A 14431-nucleotide genomic window follows, 5' to 3' on the forward strand; every position below is an offset into this window, starting at 1 on the left:
AAAAATTACAGAGTCACACTTATGAGTACAATGCATTCTCAGCCTTCAATTGATTCGAAAAGTGCTGAGAAGAAACCTGGAGTTATAACATGTTACAACAAAACAAAAGGAGGATTTGATACTCTAGATAAGATGGTAAGGATATATATACACTTACAACAGAATGACTCGAAGATGGCCCATGGTTATATTCTACAACATGATTGATATAAGTGCAGTGAATGCTTTCATTGTTGCTAAACTGCTTCACTTTTAAAGTTTCAAGGATAAAAGAAGACGGTGCCTAATTCCGTTAGGAGAGGAGCTTGCTGGAGTTAATGCTAAACAAGAACGTGATAAACAACAGTCTTCTAACGAAACAAAAAAAGAAAACTTCATTTGAGATTTCTCAGCCCAAGAAAAAGGAAGATGTTCTTTATGTGGCCTAAAAAAAGACAGGAAGACTTGTACTACATGTAAGAATTGTAATATCCATGTTTGCCAAGAACATTCCAATGTTGTCTGCATTCACTGCCATGAAGAGTTGTAATTCTGTATTTTTGTAATTTTAAAAAATTTATAATATATTCTGTAAGCTGTATTTTTTTTTAATTAAAACATTGTAACTTATTGATTAATTTTACTTTAATTTCAGATTGGGGTATGAAGGTTTTTACAAAAAAAGAGTTCATGAAAACTATGATGAAGGGGAAACAACATTTTATAAGACAAGTCGTTTTTCTGATCCTGAAAATACAGCTTACAGTCTCAAACAGTTAATAGACAAGGTAAATATATATATATCTCTTTTGTTGTGGACAACTGGGCTTCATCTGCAGGATCACTGAGGACAGGTTCATTACACTTGTTGGACAAGTAGCCTGGAGGAGCTTTTGCTCTTTAAATCCTGTTACTAGCTCTGCAATTTATGTGACAGAATCGTCATTGTAATCATTATCATTTTATGTCTATTTTCATGCTGGCATCAGCAAGATAGTTTGACAAGGACCCAACAAATTGCAAGACTGCTGCACTCTAATATCTTTGGTTTGGTTTTAATGACTGGTACCCTTCCTAATATCTGCCATTTTACACAGTGGGTTTTGTTTTTGTTTTGTTTTTTCTTTTCCAGCACTGGTGAAGTGGTGGCCTTGTAACATCCAAGACTAAAGAACCCAAAGTTCTCTCCCACTCAACTAGGCTTGGTCGTGTGGGATATGGAGTTCACTTTGTTTCATGTCGGCTCAAGTTCTGTTTTACTGCATGTTAGCATGGGATCATGTCTTCTGTCGTGGCTCCAGATTTGATAAACAGAAACTTTGGAAGTTCATTGCACGCATGTGTGTGTGTGTGTGTGTCTGAGTGAGTGTTTACAATCTGTGTGTTTATGAAAACATTGAGCTAAAAACAGTTTTTGTTCGACATTCCTTGTGAGAAACGTTATCCTTATAACTGTGCTTCTGAAGACAAGTAGAGCAAAACAAAAAAATATCCCCTGGGTTATCAATGGGAAGGGCAGCCAGCTGTTAAAAAAGCCTCAATAGTATTTATTGTTCAGCCCATGCTAGCATGGAACAATGGATGTAAAATGACTGCTGAGGAGAGCTGCTGTCTTTGTAAATAGCAGTACTGTATTCAGTTCTTCTAGGCTGGTTCTAATTCCAACTATTCACCAAGGTGAAATGGTTGGTCATGAAACTTGTCCACTGCCTGGCCTCACTATGAAAAGTCCATAGTAACTACTTTCTAAACATACTTTACAATTATAAAAAATAGTAGTAGTACATAATTAGTTAGTACAATCTACCTGTAGCAACAAATTTTTGCCTTCTATTTTTTTTCATGATATTTTACCTCACAACTTTTTTTAATACAAATTTTTGTTGCTTGGGACCAAAACTGAAATTCTTTATGCTTTCTTCTATTATTGAAGCTAAGATAAATATATTTTGCTTTTAAATAAAAAAAATTACATCTAAACTTGATTGGAGGTGTCACTTACTCTCCTATAACATTGCAGAAATTTTGATGTAAACTTTTTTCTACTGGACCAAATCTCAAGTCCTCTTCAAAAATGTTAAGTTTTTAATTCTACTTAATACGTGGCTGCAATTGTATTTCTCTGTATAGGACATTCAAGAAATGAGTCTCTCGGAAGAAGTTAAAGAATCAGTACGTCGCTTCATGTGTCTGCCTGATGTACTTCTTGTTACAAGGCTTCGATGTAAAAATACTGGCAAGTTTATCACAGTTGGAAATGTTCATATCAACTGGGGCAATTTCAAGCTTCCGAACATTCAGTGTGTCCAGGTAAGTGACTTCTTTTGGGCTCAGTGTATTTGCTGTTAAGATGGCATAGCCTTGCAACTATGTGGTTCTGGCTTTGCTTTTCAACTGTATAACATATTGAACAAAAATCTTTCAACACAGGCTGGCTAATATTTTGGAATAAAATCTGATAAGGTGGAAACTAGAAGCTTGTCATTTGTATGTGAATGTACATAGAGCGATAGAGGCAGTTTTTGCTGGTGTATGTGAGAGTTAATTTCAATTTATGCTTCTCCAAAAATTGCTGAGCTGCAGGTGGTGGTGTCATCGTCTCTGCTGCTTTCTAAGATTTGTGGAATAAAATTTTTTTTTACTTTAACTCTTTAGCATGTTGACATTTTTTAAAATTAATCATTTTATTGACGTGATTGTTTATTTTTACGGCCAGTTTAAATGCTAAATGGTTAAACAGGTATAAATTAGTGACAGGAAGGGCATTTGGCTGTAAAACTATACCTCAATATATTTGTCTAACAAATGGTAACATGGGTAAACAGATAAACTAGATATGGTAGTGGTGGTGGGGTGTCAAAATTGCAATCAATAATTATGCTGTTCAATTAATTAGTGATCTTCCTCTAATTGTGTGGCCTTAATGATGGCTGTTATCATCCTTGTTATGGAAGAATTGCAGAAATGTAATATCAGATTGTTTAGTCTATTTAGTTTAGTCGTAAGTTTGATTCCTATTCAGGTCATTTTTGTCTCACTTCATTTTACATCAATAAAATGTTACAAAAGTAGCATGGTTGGTTTTCAATTGACTTACAAATACAAATTTGTGTCCTTGTGCCAATGGAGAAAAACCTTAATAGTTTGTTTTTTTTTCTTATGTTTTAGATTGCACGAGCTATCAGGGAAGTTGTAAATCGAGCTGGCAGTGACTCTAACCCTCATGTGATTTGTGGAGACTTCAATTCTAGCCCAAAGTCCCCTGGCTATCAACTGGCATCGGAAGGTTACTTAGCAGATGCCATGATTCAGCTTTTACAATCTTCTAAAACAATGGAGATGCCCGATGGATCGGTAGGTTTTATTATTTTTATGTGCAATTTCTTTAAGAAAGTTATCTTTTATTGTTAGATTTCATCGTTTTTCATTTATAGTTTTAACCATTAAACTTCACGTATTCCAAAATGCCAAACTTTTCATCAGTCTAAAATGTTTTCCACTGCAAGAAAATCGGAGCTGTCTTTGGTTCTAAGATCTTCTCAATCTAACTTGGGACTACGTGTCTCTTTTCTTTGAAGAAAGAACCCTGTCCAAAACTGATCTCAATTCACTTTTCACCATGGAACAAATTTATATAAAATTAAATTAAATTCTCAATTGAATTATTAATTACATGCAGCTGCAGCTTATTTTTCTCCTGTTGTGGTATATTGTAACTTGGCCAGTATAAAAGTGGTTCACTGACACCTCCCCACTGGACAAGGGGCCAGCCTGTAGCAGGTGGTTAACTGACACCTCCCCGCTCGATGGGGGGGGGGCACCCTATAGCAGGTTTTATTCATACTAAAAAAATTTGAACTCATAAGTTGAAACACTAGTATTTGCAAGAGTGTTTTCAATCTTTTTCTTTCTCTTGCTGTTTTAAGAAGGCTCTAACTTTCCTTAAGTAGATAGACTGGATAATTGAGCCCTAAATGTCTTTGCCAGATATAGTGAAGTGCTGGATTTTGGTGGTATGAAGTTTGCTTCCCAACCACATGGTTTCAGGGTCAGTCCCATTGCATTGAGTTTGTGTCTATCCTCTACTACTGTTTGGCAACTGGTGTTTATTCATTTAAGTCCCCATAACTTATCAGTTTAGCAAAAACAGACTGACATAGGTAGTGGGCTTCAAAAATAAATGCTGGAGTCTATTTGGTTGACTCAACCCTTTAAGGCCATCCCCAACATGGCCACAGTCCAATGACTAAACCCCAAAAATAAAAAATGATGAGATAAATCTTTCTCTCTATCTTCCCCCTTCTCTCTCTCTCTCTCTCCTTCACTTTCTCCCCCCCCCCATTTTGGAGTTTGTTCAATAAAATACAAGTGTACATAAAGTTTTGTATTTAAATAAAAAAGATGTAGTTCTAATATAGTAATTAGGAAAAATTAGTTTGTTTGTGGAAGATGTTTGGTAGATATTTTACTGATTTGTAGTAGTCAATGTAAAGTTTGAAGAAACAGAATGAATTTCTTAAATTGCTGAATATTTTACAGAAATCGGCACTTGTAGATCATCTTTGGGAAGGATTCCAGCACACTTCATCCAGTCTTAAGAGTGCCTATGCTGTTGTACAGGTAAGAACTATTGTTTCTGCATTTCTCTTTTCTTCCATTTTTGTGGGTGGTGGTGGGGTTTAGAGAGAAAATAGTTGGATAACCTGTTACTAAAACATAAATCTAGTTTCTACTTCATAGTAAGCATTATAATGTTTGCTTTATTATATGAATTTCACTTATTTGTCATCAATGGCATTGTAGCTGAAATCTTAGTAAATTGTATTGTTTGCCTGATAAATATTTTTGACTTTTAGTGTCAAGAGACTTCATTGATACACACATTATCAATAAAAGTTATGTTAATCCCTACTAAAATTGTTTCTGTTATATAGAACATAGTATTTTGAAGTATGCTAAAGTTAAAACATTTTGTCATAATTTCATCTAATTAACTCATGTTACCTAACAACCTGTAATTTGGTTACCAAACTACCTGAAACTGTTTGAATTTTACCTTTTATTTAACCCTCTAGAACGTGCTCATTACATCCAACAACACAATTATTTTCCATGTAAATTTGATATTCAAATGGATACAAAAATCAAAATCATATGGTATGGTCCAAATTTGGCACAATTGACTGTTAAGGAATTGTCACCGAATGGTCCAAATTTGGCACATAGGTCTTTGCATCTCACTAAACATTTCAAAGAGTACAAATTTTATCTAGCACTATTAATTAAACAACAAAACATATTTACTACAATGTCAGTCAAACTGAGTTGATTTGCTGAATGTCACTTGCAAACATGGAATTGCATGAAAGAGTTTCTTTGTTCAAGCATAGCCACATGTTGCATCACTTCACTTGACTGCGTGCTTGACAGTCCTTGTATTCGCAGCACTGTCAATCAGGTGTGTACTCAGGCGGATGTCAGCCACTGGGGCTTTCCTACAGATGATTTTTGCCGAGCGTGGTGTCATAGGGCATGGTGCTTCAGCAATCATCCCTTGGAAAACGGTGTGTTTCATTGGTTGTAAACCCAACAACCTGGCATGATGTTTATACCAAATCCAGCTGTTGACAACAGTCATGGTCAGTGTATGGTAAAAGATGTACATATACCAACGACAAGATCTCGTGTTGTACTTGTGCAATGCTGTCAAGGAGATCCACGCAACCCATGTTCGAGAGAGTGGTCTTTATTTTGAATATTCTGTGAAAATATGTCTGGCCATAGGGAAATATTACTTGTTTAGAAACAAGTGTGGATTGGTGACAGGAAGGTCATTAGGCCATAGAAAATCTACCTCCTTAAACTCTGTCCAGCCCATGCAAGCATGGAAAAGTAGACATTAAAACAATGATGAATAAAACGTTACCAACAAATTACTATTCCTAGCAGAATAATATTATAAACAGATTTATGTCTTTGATTTTGTTCCATAGTTGAGATTATTTCAAGCAGCTTGCTGAACACATAATGTTTTCAATAATTTTAATGGCACCATTATAATGGGAAAAAGGTAACAAGAGGCAAAACAGTTTCTTCTTGTATGTAGATTACTGAAGTGCATTCCCTTGTTGCTTTAAACATAAAAATCACTTCTGAGCTAATAAAGGATACAGTTTTCAAAGATATTTTCTCCTTTGATTGCGCCATTGGTACAACCCATGACTTAACATAAAAAAAAAAAAAAACTTGATTTCTAAAGAAATTCTATTTTTCATGGTTCTGTATAAACTTAGCTTTCAAAATTACCCTGGCATCTCTATGGGTACTCCTCACCATCATCATTGTTTAACATTTGTTTTTCTCTACTGGTGGTGTTAGTATATAAGTATAAAAGCTATAGTTGTGTTAGAAAACCAATTTGTTCCAAACAATTTTATCACGAACAAGTTATTTTTGTGAAAATTACTTGGAAGCAATATTATCCAGTTTATTTGGTAGGAAAATCTTCCTAAATGGATTTTATTTCTCTTTTTGTTCTTGAATAGGTCGTCACCCCTGCAGTTAAACTATTAAAAGATCAATATTTTTTTGAGCTGCTTGTTATTATGAATGTTAATTTGTTGTGAGAGTTTTGTAGGAAACCAAAATGGAATGTGATTATTTCACTGATATTTTAACTATTTCAATTTCTTTGAAGAGTAATGAACCAGCCTTGACCACCATGACTTTGCACACCCGGGAATGTTTGGATTATGTTTTCTACAGTTCCACCAGCTTAGAGGCTGTCGGTGTCTTGCAAGTTCCCAGTAAACAGAATGTGCTTGACTGCAAATTCATTCCAAACAGAATCTTTCCATCAGACCATCTCTCATTAAAAGCAGTCTTGGCTTTTAAATAAACTTCACATAGGTAATCTTCACACTTATTGTTTGTTGTTTTTTTTTTCTCTCTCTCTCTCTCTCATTAAAGACGATGGGTATCGGACTTAAGTCTTTGCAGTATTTACCTGTGCCTCGTTTGCATTCAAAACCTGTCAAGGTTCACTTCATTTACCTTTCATTCTTCTGGGGTCAATAAAATAATTACTAGTTGATATAATTACCTTTTGCTTTTTTTAAAAAAAAAAAATTCTTTTCTTTAGAAATTTATTTGCAGACAAAACGAATAAATTTTAATAGTATTTTGTTAAATTAACATTGTAAAGTTTTTTATACGGTTGTTTTGATATTTCTATCAAAAGTGGTTTTCAAAATTGTAGCACACGAGGACAATAGTGATGACTTTGATAAATAGCTTTTCTTTGTGTATTAAACATTTCAGTTAAACTACGTTGAGTATCATAGTTAATAATTGCTCAATTCTCAGTAAATTAGCTTACTTCGATGGGCATCAGTTTTAATTTATTTAAAAAGTGAAATTTCACCTTAATAGTAGCCTACAACAGAAGTTACCTGACGGGTAATTAATTTGTTCTTTGTTCCATTTTTGAAAATTTTATTTTGTTTATTTTCTTATTATTATTATTTTTTTTTTTTTTTTGGTTTTACTGTTTTTTTCCCCTCCATTCATTTTTCAGATTCGTCTCTCATTCTGATAAAAACCAATGGCTATTTTGCTGTTGTGTGGAACTGGCTTCATTATTGTTCCTGCCACAACTCATCTTCACATCCACAGACCAATCTTTCTTGTGTGGTCTTTTGCCATTCTTATTGCAGCAGCAGCAGCAGTAGGAGATTGGGCCCGATATTTTTATGCCAATGGAGTAGTTCATGGAACTCTGTGCTGCTACTACTACAACACACTGCAAGCAGCAACAACAATCACCACTACTACACTGTTAATGGAACATATAGATATAAAGTTAGCATTATTTGTACAACTTTCCTTTTTCCTTTCAATGATTGATTGTTTCAGTTTTATAATTGACACTAACATCTTGTCAGAGACTCTCGTTACAGACACAAGTCTGAATATCTCTGTTCCTTCTTTCTATTTGCCAAACTCATTTACTCTATCCCATTTCATCTCCAGGGATATTGGGTGGAGAACTTAAGAGAAACAATAGTTTTAAACTTCTTAATCAGATTATCATCTCATCCATGTGTGGTGGTTTTGGTGTTAACATTTTTATGTTTTTAATATTAAACCTTTCCAATCAACCACCTGTCATTTGTATAGTTTTTTGTTTTCGTTTATTTTTCGAATTTTTATTTTTAATTTGTTCTTTGCATTCACTTGTTCATCATATCTATATTGATAAGCACTTGTAAAGCTTGGTCCTAGCAGCTAACATCAACCAGATCTAGCAAATTCCAGCAAAAATTCCTCGGTGGCACTGTTTGACTTTGAAAAGAATAATGTAAAGTCTTTGTATCAAAACCTAATCACTAGGTGCTGCTGGGATCCTTTTCTCATATTTCCATCTCATGAACAAATATGTTAAATATTTTGTAATTTTAGAAGAATATATTAAAAACCAAAAATTGCATTGGTATATTTCAATATGGAACAAATATTTTTACTGTTAATTTCACTTTGGATCTGAGCCAAATTGTACAGACCCTTCTGTTATGTATCTTGTGAGTTTAATATGCAGGCCAGCATGTATGGACCCTTCTGTAGGCCATTTTGTAATATCTGGTGACTCAATGCTTCATGACTTGTCTTTGAGTCTATAGTTTTTGCATTTTGTTATTTAGTTAATTAGTATAATTTTCAGTCTCTAAAACATTGTTACAAGACTTTTTTCCCTCCAGATTAGTTTATCTTAAATTAGTTATCATTATAAATAATTAGACTGTGCTATTTTAGTCTTCTATTCTAGTAAGGAAACCTCTTTCATATTATGAACTTTTTTTTTTTTTTTCTGTGGCCATTTGACACTCCCCAAAATAATCCTCAATTTGTCATAATCTCAGACCAATGTATGGTGCCTGTACTTTGAAATGTTTTATACTCATCATAACATTCTGTTTTATATAATATTGGGTGGGAGTGTAAGGGGAGGAGTTAATCCCCTTCTGTCGTTACTTTTGTATATTATTCTGCTTGGATGATTTTAACATCTTCCACTTAGATTTTAATGGCCAACAATTCCAATAATTTTTAAATTCACATTTTAGTTTCTTCATGCTGCTTATTTAAAATGCTCTTGCTTCATAGTTTTATCTCTTTACTTAATTTCATCTAATTATTTAAATGATTTTCTTATTTATTTTTTTTTTATTCGATAAGACAATATGTCTAGCTTTAGCTTTGATTGGGATGTCAATGGCTTCAAAAGGTCGATGCTAATTCTTTTAATTAGTAATAATGAAATTTGGTTTCTAAAGAACCTTTCTAAAAGTTCTTGTTAGAAATTAATATAGAGAGAGAGAGATTATTTCTTTAAAGACGAATCTTTAATGAACTAGAGGAGTAATGGAGAACATCTCTTAGTCATACCATCACCATAAAGTTGTAATTGTTTTTATTTTCTTAGCTCTGTTTGTGTTTTATGGTTATGGAATATTTTAAACAATTTAATTCTATATAAATGAAATTATATATAAAATATATATTTTTTTCTATTTTTAGTTATAATGAGATATGGAGATGAGATTTAAAGTGTTTGGATTATAATTATCTTGTGTCTAGAGTTCCTTTATTTATGCTTGTTGCTTTGTTTTGTTTATTACAACCTGAGTTTTTTTTCTTTCCCTTTTCTTTCTTCAACAACAAGGTGGATCTATTCCATTTCAAAGATTTTACTTGAAATAAGGTTTATAGTTTAACAATAAGGACTCTTTGAAGCTGCTTTGACATGGATTCTAGTGGGCAATGTTGTGTGGCAGTGGGCCAACTAGTTCAGTTCCTGGTGTTTAGAAGGAATAATAGTTAAAACTAGCTTTGCAGTAATTCCAGAAAACCTTGTAGCTTTAAATCTGAAACTCATCTTCATCAACTCTAAATTAATGTCATTTTTACTCCCATAAGATCACAGAAACTGATATATTTTCTTCTGTCATTTGCATATAGAAACATTGATTCCGACTTTCTCAATCACTTCTCATCAACTCAACTCCTCATCTGACCTTTTCAATAATATTGTTGGCTTCATTTTTTTGAGTTGATAATTTTGTATTCATAGTTATATCCTTTTTTTTCTTGTGGGAGGGGGGAAGGGAGGTTCTTTTTTGCCTCTGAAGAACATTTTTCCAGATGGATCCTCAAGACTTAAACAAAATTGAAAAGTTCCTGGCTAAAACATACTTAATCCTTCTTGTATTAGTGCCCCCCCCGTTTCATACAAATACACACCTACTCAGATTTGATTAGCAAACAGTACAAATAGTGTGGTTGCTAATTCTCTTGCCCTGTGAAGCTGACTGGCAGAGTTCAATTTCTGGAAGAGAAAACATTCTTGCATTTTTCTCTTTCAAATCATTGTTTGCATTAAATCCCAACTGTTGCATTTTAATGAAATAGTATATGTGCATGTGTGTATATATACATGCATGCATGTGAATACTGCAGTTAAATGATGACTTTTAAATAGTTGTGTTTGCATTTAACCAACTTTTTATTTTTGGTGGTGGTGGTGGAGTGATCTTTGGACCAGATGTTGCAACTGGCTCTAATTACTGATAAATTGGTGTAAATATTTCAAGCCATTACAAATGATTGCATTCTACTATTGAATGCATTCACATTATATATAAAGATATCTATGTGTTAAGAAATATAGGGCTGCTTTGTTTTGTTGTTGTTTTCCCCCCCCCCCCCCCCCCATGTTCTTCTGTTCGATTTTTGTTCTCTTTCATCTCACCACGTTTATATGTTTTTGTATCTGGCTATTGACTTCCACCACTACCACCACCATCCCCCCCCCCCATAAATTTTAGCTGAGTTTATTGCTCTCTCTCTCTCATAAATGGCAACACATAGACTCTCTTCAGTGCAAATTGCCAGATTGTTTTCATAAACAAATGGTTGAGCTGTGTGTGTATTTGTTTGCATGTCTTTAAGGCTAAAACAAGAGAAGAAATGGAATCTGTACCCTAATATCGTGTCATCTCTTGACACCAAACAACGCTGTCTGCTGATCCTTGGAAGTATGTCCCGCTGGGGGCTCTTTTCCCCCCCTCCATCTCTTCGTTCCCCATTACATTCCCATCATCATAGGAAGTCTTATGGTTCACATTTGAAAACATCAATTTGATTTTATTTGAACAATTACATGAACAATTGAAACAAAATGTAGTTTTGTTTTATTTTAAAGTTTTGTTCTTTTTTATTATTATTATTATTATTATGTAGGAGAACCATAAATATATCTGTTGTAATCAAATGCTTTTGGTCCCAAAATAATAAAAAAATAGTATTCTCGAGCCATTAAGTTTTGCTTTTCTGTTTTTTTATTATTGTATTTCTTTGAAACCTTGTTTTATTATTAGGAGCAGATAAATACCATCTATTTAATTAACAATGGTGAGATTTGTCTATTAATTAGTCCACATAACAGCATCTTGAACCAGTGACTCAGAATAATGACAAAGTTTAAAATTAAGGGCCAAATAACAAAACAAAATATTAATAAAATATCAAAATAAAATCTGTGATAATGAACGTAATGATGATATTCAGTATTAACATTGTGTGAACAGCTCAGTTAACGAAGGGGCATTGATAAGGCCTTGTTTTGTCTAGAAGTAATAACTGTCAAATTACTCTGAAATCACATCCGACTGTTTTGTACAATGGGGGGACGTATTGGATAAATATTGTCCAAGATGGCCACCTGAAAATGTGGGGATCTGTTGTGGTTGAAATGCAGTGTTTCTGGCTTTTAATCTAATGGCTAAACAACCTCCAAAAACTTTTGTTCACACACACACACAGAAAGAAATAAGGGATTGTGAATTACAGAATCAACTACATTAGCTAATTGCTGTTACGACCTCCAAGATGAAGTGCTCTACGTTTTAGAAGCTCCGAGAAAGCTATGAGGTGATGCACAAACACACAACTCGGATCACTGGATTTTGTAGCAGAAAGAACCGAGGATTAGATGTAGTTTCTTTAATTTCGTATGCTCTGTACTTTCCTAATGCTTTATTCCAAAGGCTGCCTGACTAATTTCAGGTTATTAACATTGTCATGCCAAAGTGAAATCTTGAGTTGAATGTCTGTATATGTATGTATATATGTGTGTGTATATATATTATAGGCACAGTAGCTTGCTTACCAACCACATGGGTCCACATTTAGTCCCACTTCATGGCACCTTGGGCACGTGTCTTCTACTAAAGCCTTGGGCCAACCTTGAGCTTTGTGAGTGAGTTTGGTAGACAGAAGCTGAAAGAAACCTGTCATGTATGTGTCTACCATCGCTTGACAACCGATGATGTGTTTACGTCCCCATAACTTAGTGGTTCGGCAAAAGTGACCGATAGAATAAGTACTAAGCTTACAAGGAATAAGTCTTGGGGTCAATTTAACTAAAGGTGCTGATACAGCATGGCCACAGTCGGATGGCTGAAACAAAGAAAGAATGCGTGTATGTATATGTAAGTATACATATGTATTTATATATATGTGTGGCACCTTGGGCAAGTGTCTTCTATAGCCTTGGGCTGACCAAAGCCTTGCGAGTGGATTTGGTAAACGGCAACTGAAAGAAGCCCGTTGTATATGTTTGTGCCCCCAAAATCGCTTGACAACCGATGCTGGTGTGTTAGCGTCCCCGTAACTTAGTGGTTTGGCAAAAGGAAACGATATAATAAGTACTAGGTTTACAAAGATTAAGGCCTGGGGTTGATTTGCTTGACTAATGGTGGTGCTCCAGCATGGCTGTAGTCAAAAGACCAAAACAAACGAATGTGTATGTATGTATGTATATACATATATATCTACATATGTATGTATATATGCATGTATAGATGTTTGTATGTATGCGTGTGTATACATGTGTCTATGTGTAGGTATATATATATATATATATATAAGTATATGTTTATATGTATATATATATATTCCAGGATAATGCACAATGTTTTATGTGACAAATACTGTATCTTATTTTAAACGTTCTTGATTGTAAGTTATGATGATAATCTCGTCACTTATAAAATACGTGCATGTATGTTAAAGCTATCAATAAAATACAAAACGAATTTAAGAATATATTGTCTAAGGGGCGATAATAAATAGATGCGTACGGTTATGAAAACATCTAAGATAATTGAAAAAAAAAAAAATCATTTTAATGAAATATAGCTGAAGGGAGGTAACCGTGTAAACGACCTTCCAGCTTTCTTTAAGGCATAGTAACTTCAGAACATTATTCTGTGTCCTTCATTTTCTTTTTAATGACAGGCTAGGATTTGAGAGAATTTTGGTTGTTATTTCTAGCAGATCAAACTGACTTCTAGTAAAAGAGAGTGACCATCCTGTCTTTCTGAATATTAAGGATTACAGTATCTCATGCGTCCTTTCTTAAAAGACAATGGTGTGGTTTAAAGAAAATTGGCTGCTATTTCTAGCAGGTCCAGGGTATTTTGTCCAATACACTTCAATTATATTTTCCATGTTTGTATGGACTGGACAGGTCATCCTTGTCTGTACTTACTGACCAGTTTCTAATCCCATTGCAGAAAGTACTGGATGCATTTTAACACAGCATCAGCACCAGACAGATCGTCAGGCCTTAAGCAAGATCAAATGTCCTCTCAAATCTATGTTGTTTCTGTTTAATTCTCCAACCTCCTGGCAGAGATTTTTTGGTACTGGGTCATACAGAAAGAACATTTTAAAATCCTATCTCATTGACTATTGCAGTCTGCTGGGTGTTTCTGCATTTATATCTGTAATAAGTAAATTAAATGACAATTTTCCCCATTCCATATTGGTTGGTAGGCCCTCATCTGGGATGCCACACGCCGTGACATCTTCTCAACCTGGTGCTGTCAGCTACCAGCCCAGACTCCGTTTCTCGTTGGGTTGAGAGAAGCAAACTGCCAAGGCATCGGTCCCTCTCAGACAGGTTTCTGGTTAAGCCTGTGGCAGTGGAGACCTCCAGTGTTCTTGGCCTCAGGAATATATATCCCTGTTCACTGCTATCAGGGGAGAGATGGCTGTTCCAGCACATCTCTCTCCCTTTCCATCCGCCAGGGCAATGCCTTTTCCATTTTGTCTGCTGGGGCCGTGAGAAACGTTTCTATATTGTGAGGCTCTCACTGTTGCAACCACCAACAACAAACAAAACCACATGAAACAATACATTATGCACTTTGTGTTTTGTTATGTGATCCCCACCCTGGTCTCTAGAACAATGAAACTGGTCCATGGTGTAGAAAAATGGTTGGTGATTGCTGTTATAGAAGAGAAATGAATGACAGCAGGGATTAGGCCCCCCCCCCCTTTAATTAGAACGTTCTTCCTCACTTCCTTTCAAATGAATGGTTAGTAAGAT

At 34.6% G+C, this 14431-nt stretch overlaps 1 protein-coding gene across 1 annotated transcript in view; it reads left to right on the plus strand.

Annotated features, from left to right (window-relative positions):
- Positions 1 to 8139, plus strand: part of LOC106877120 (uncharacterized) — a 26318-nt gene extending 18179 nt beyond the window's left edge. The window contains exons 5-10 of the mRNA XM_014925916.3: positions 635 to 767; positions 2110 to 2289; positions 3148 to 3333; positions 4519 to 4599; positions 6677 to 6888; positions 7556 to 8139. Of these exons, the coding sequence (XP_014781402.2) occupies positions 635 to 767; positions 2110 to 2289; positions 3148 to 3333; positions 4519 to 4599; positions 6677 to 6877 (781 nt within the window). The 3' untranslated portion in view covers positions 6878 to 6888; positions 7556 to 8139. The remainder of the gene's footprint in view (positions 1 to 634; positions 768 to 2109; positions 2290 to 3147; positions 3334 to 4518; positions 4600 to 6676; positions 6889 to 7555) is intronic.
- Positions 8140 to 14431: the final 6292 nt, after the last annotated feature.

This window comes from Octopus bimaculoides, chromosome 22 (assembly GCF_046866305.1).
Source record: "Octopus bimaculoides isolate indiv1 chromosome 22, ASM4686630v1, whole genome shotgun sequence".
NCBI lineage: Eukaryota > Metazoa > Mollusca > Cephalopoda > Octopoda > Octopodidae > Octopus > Octopus bimaculoides.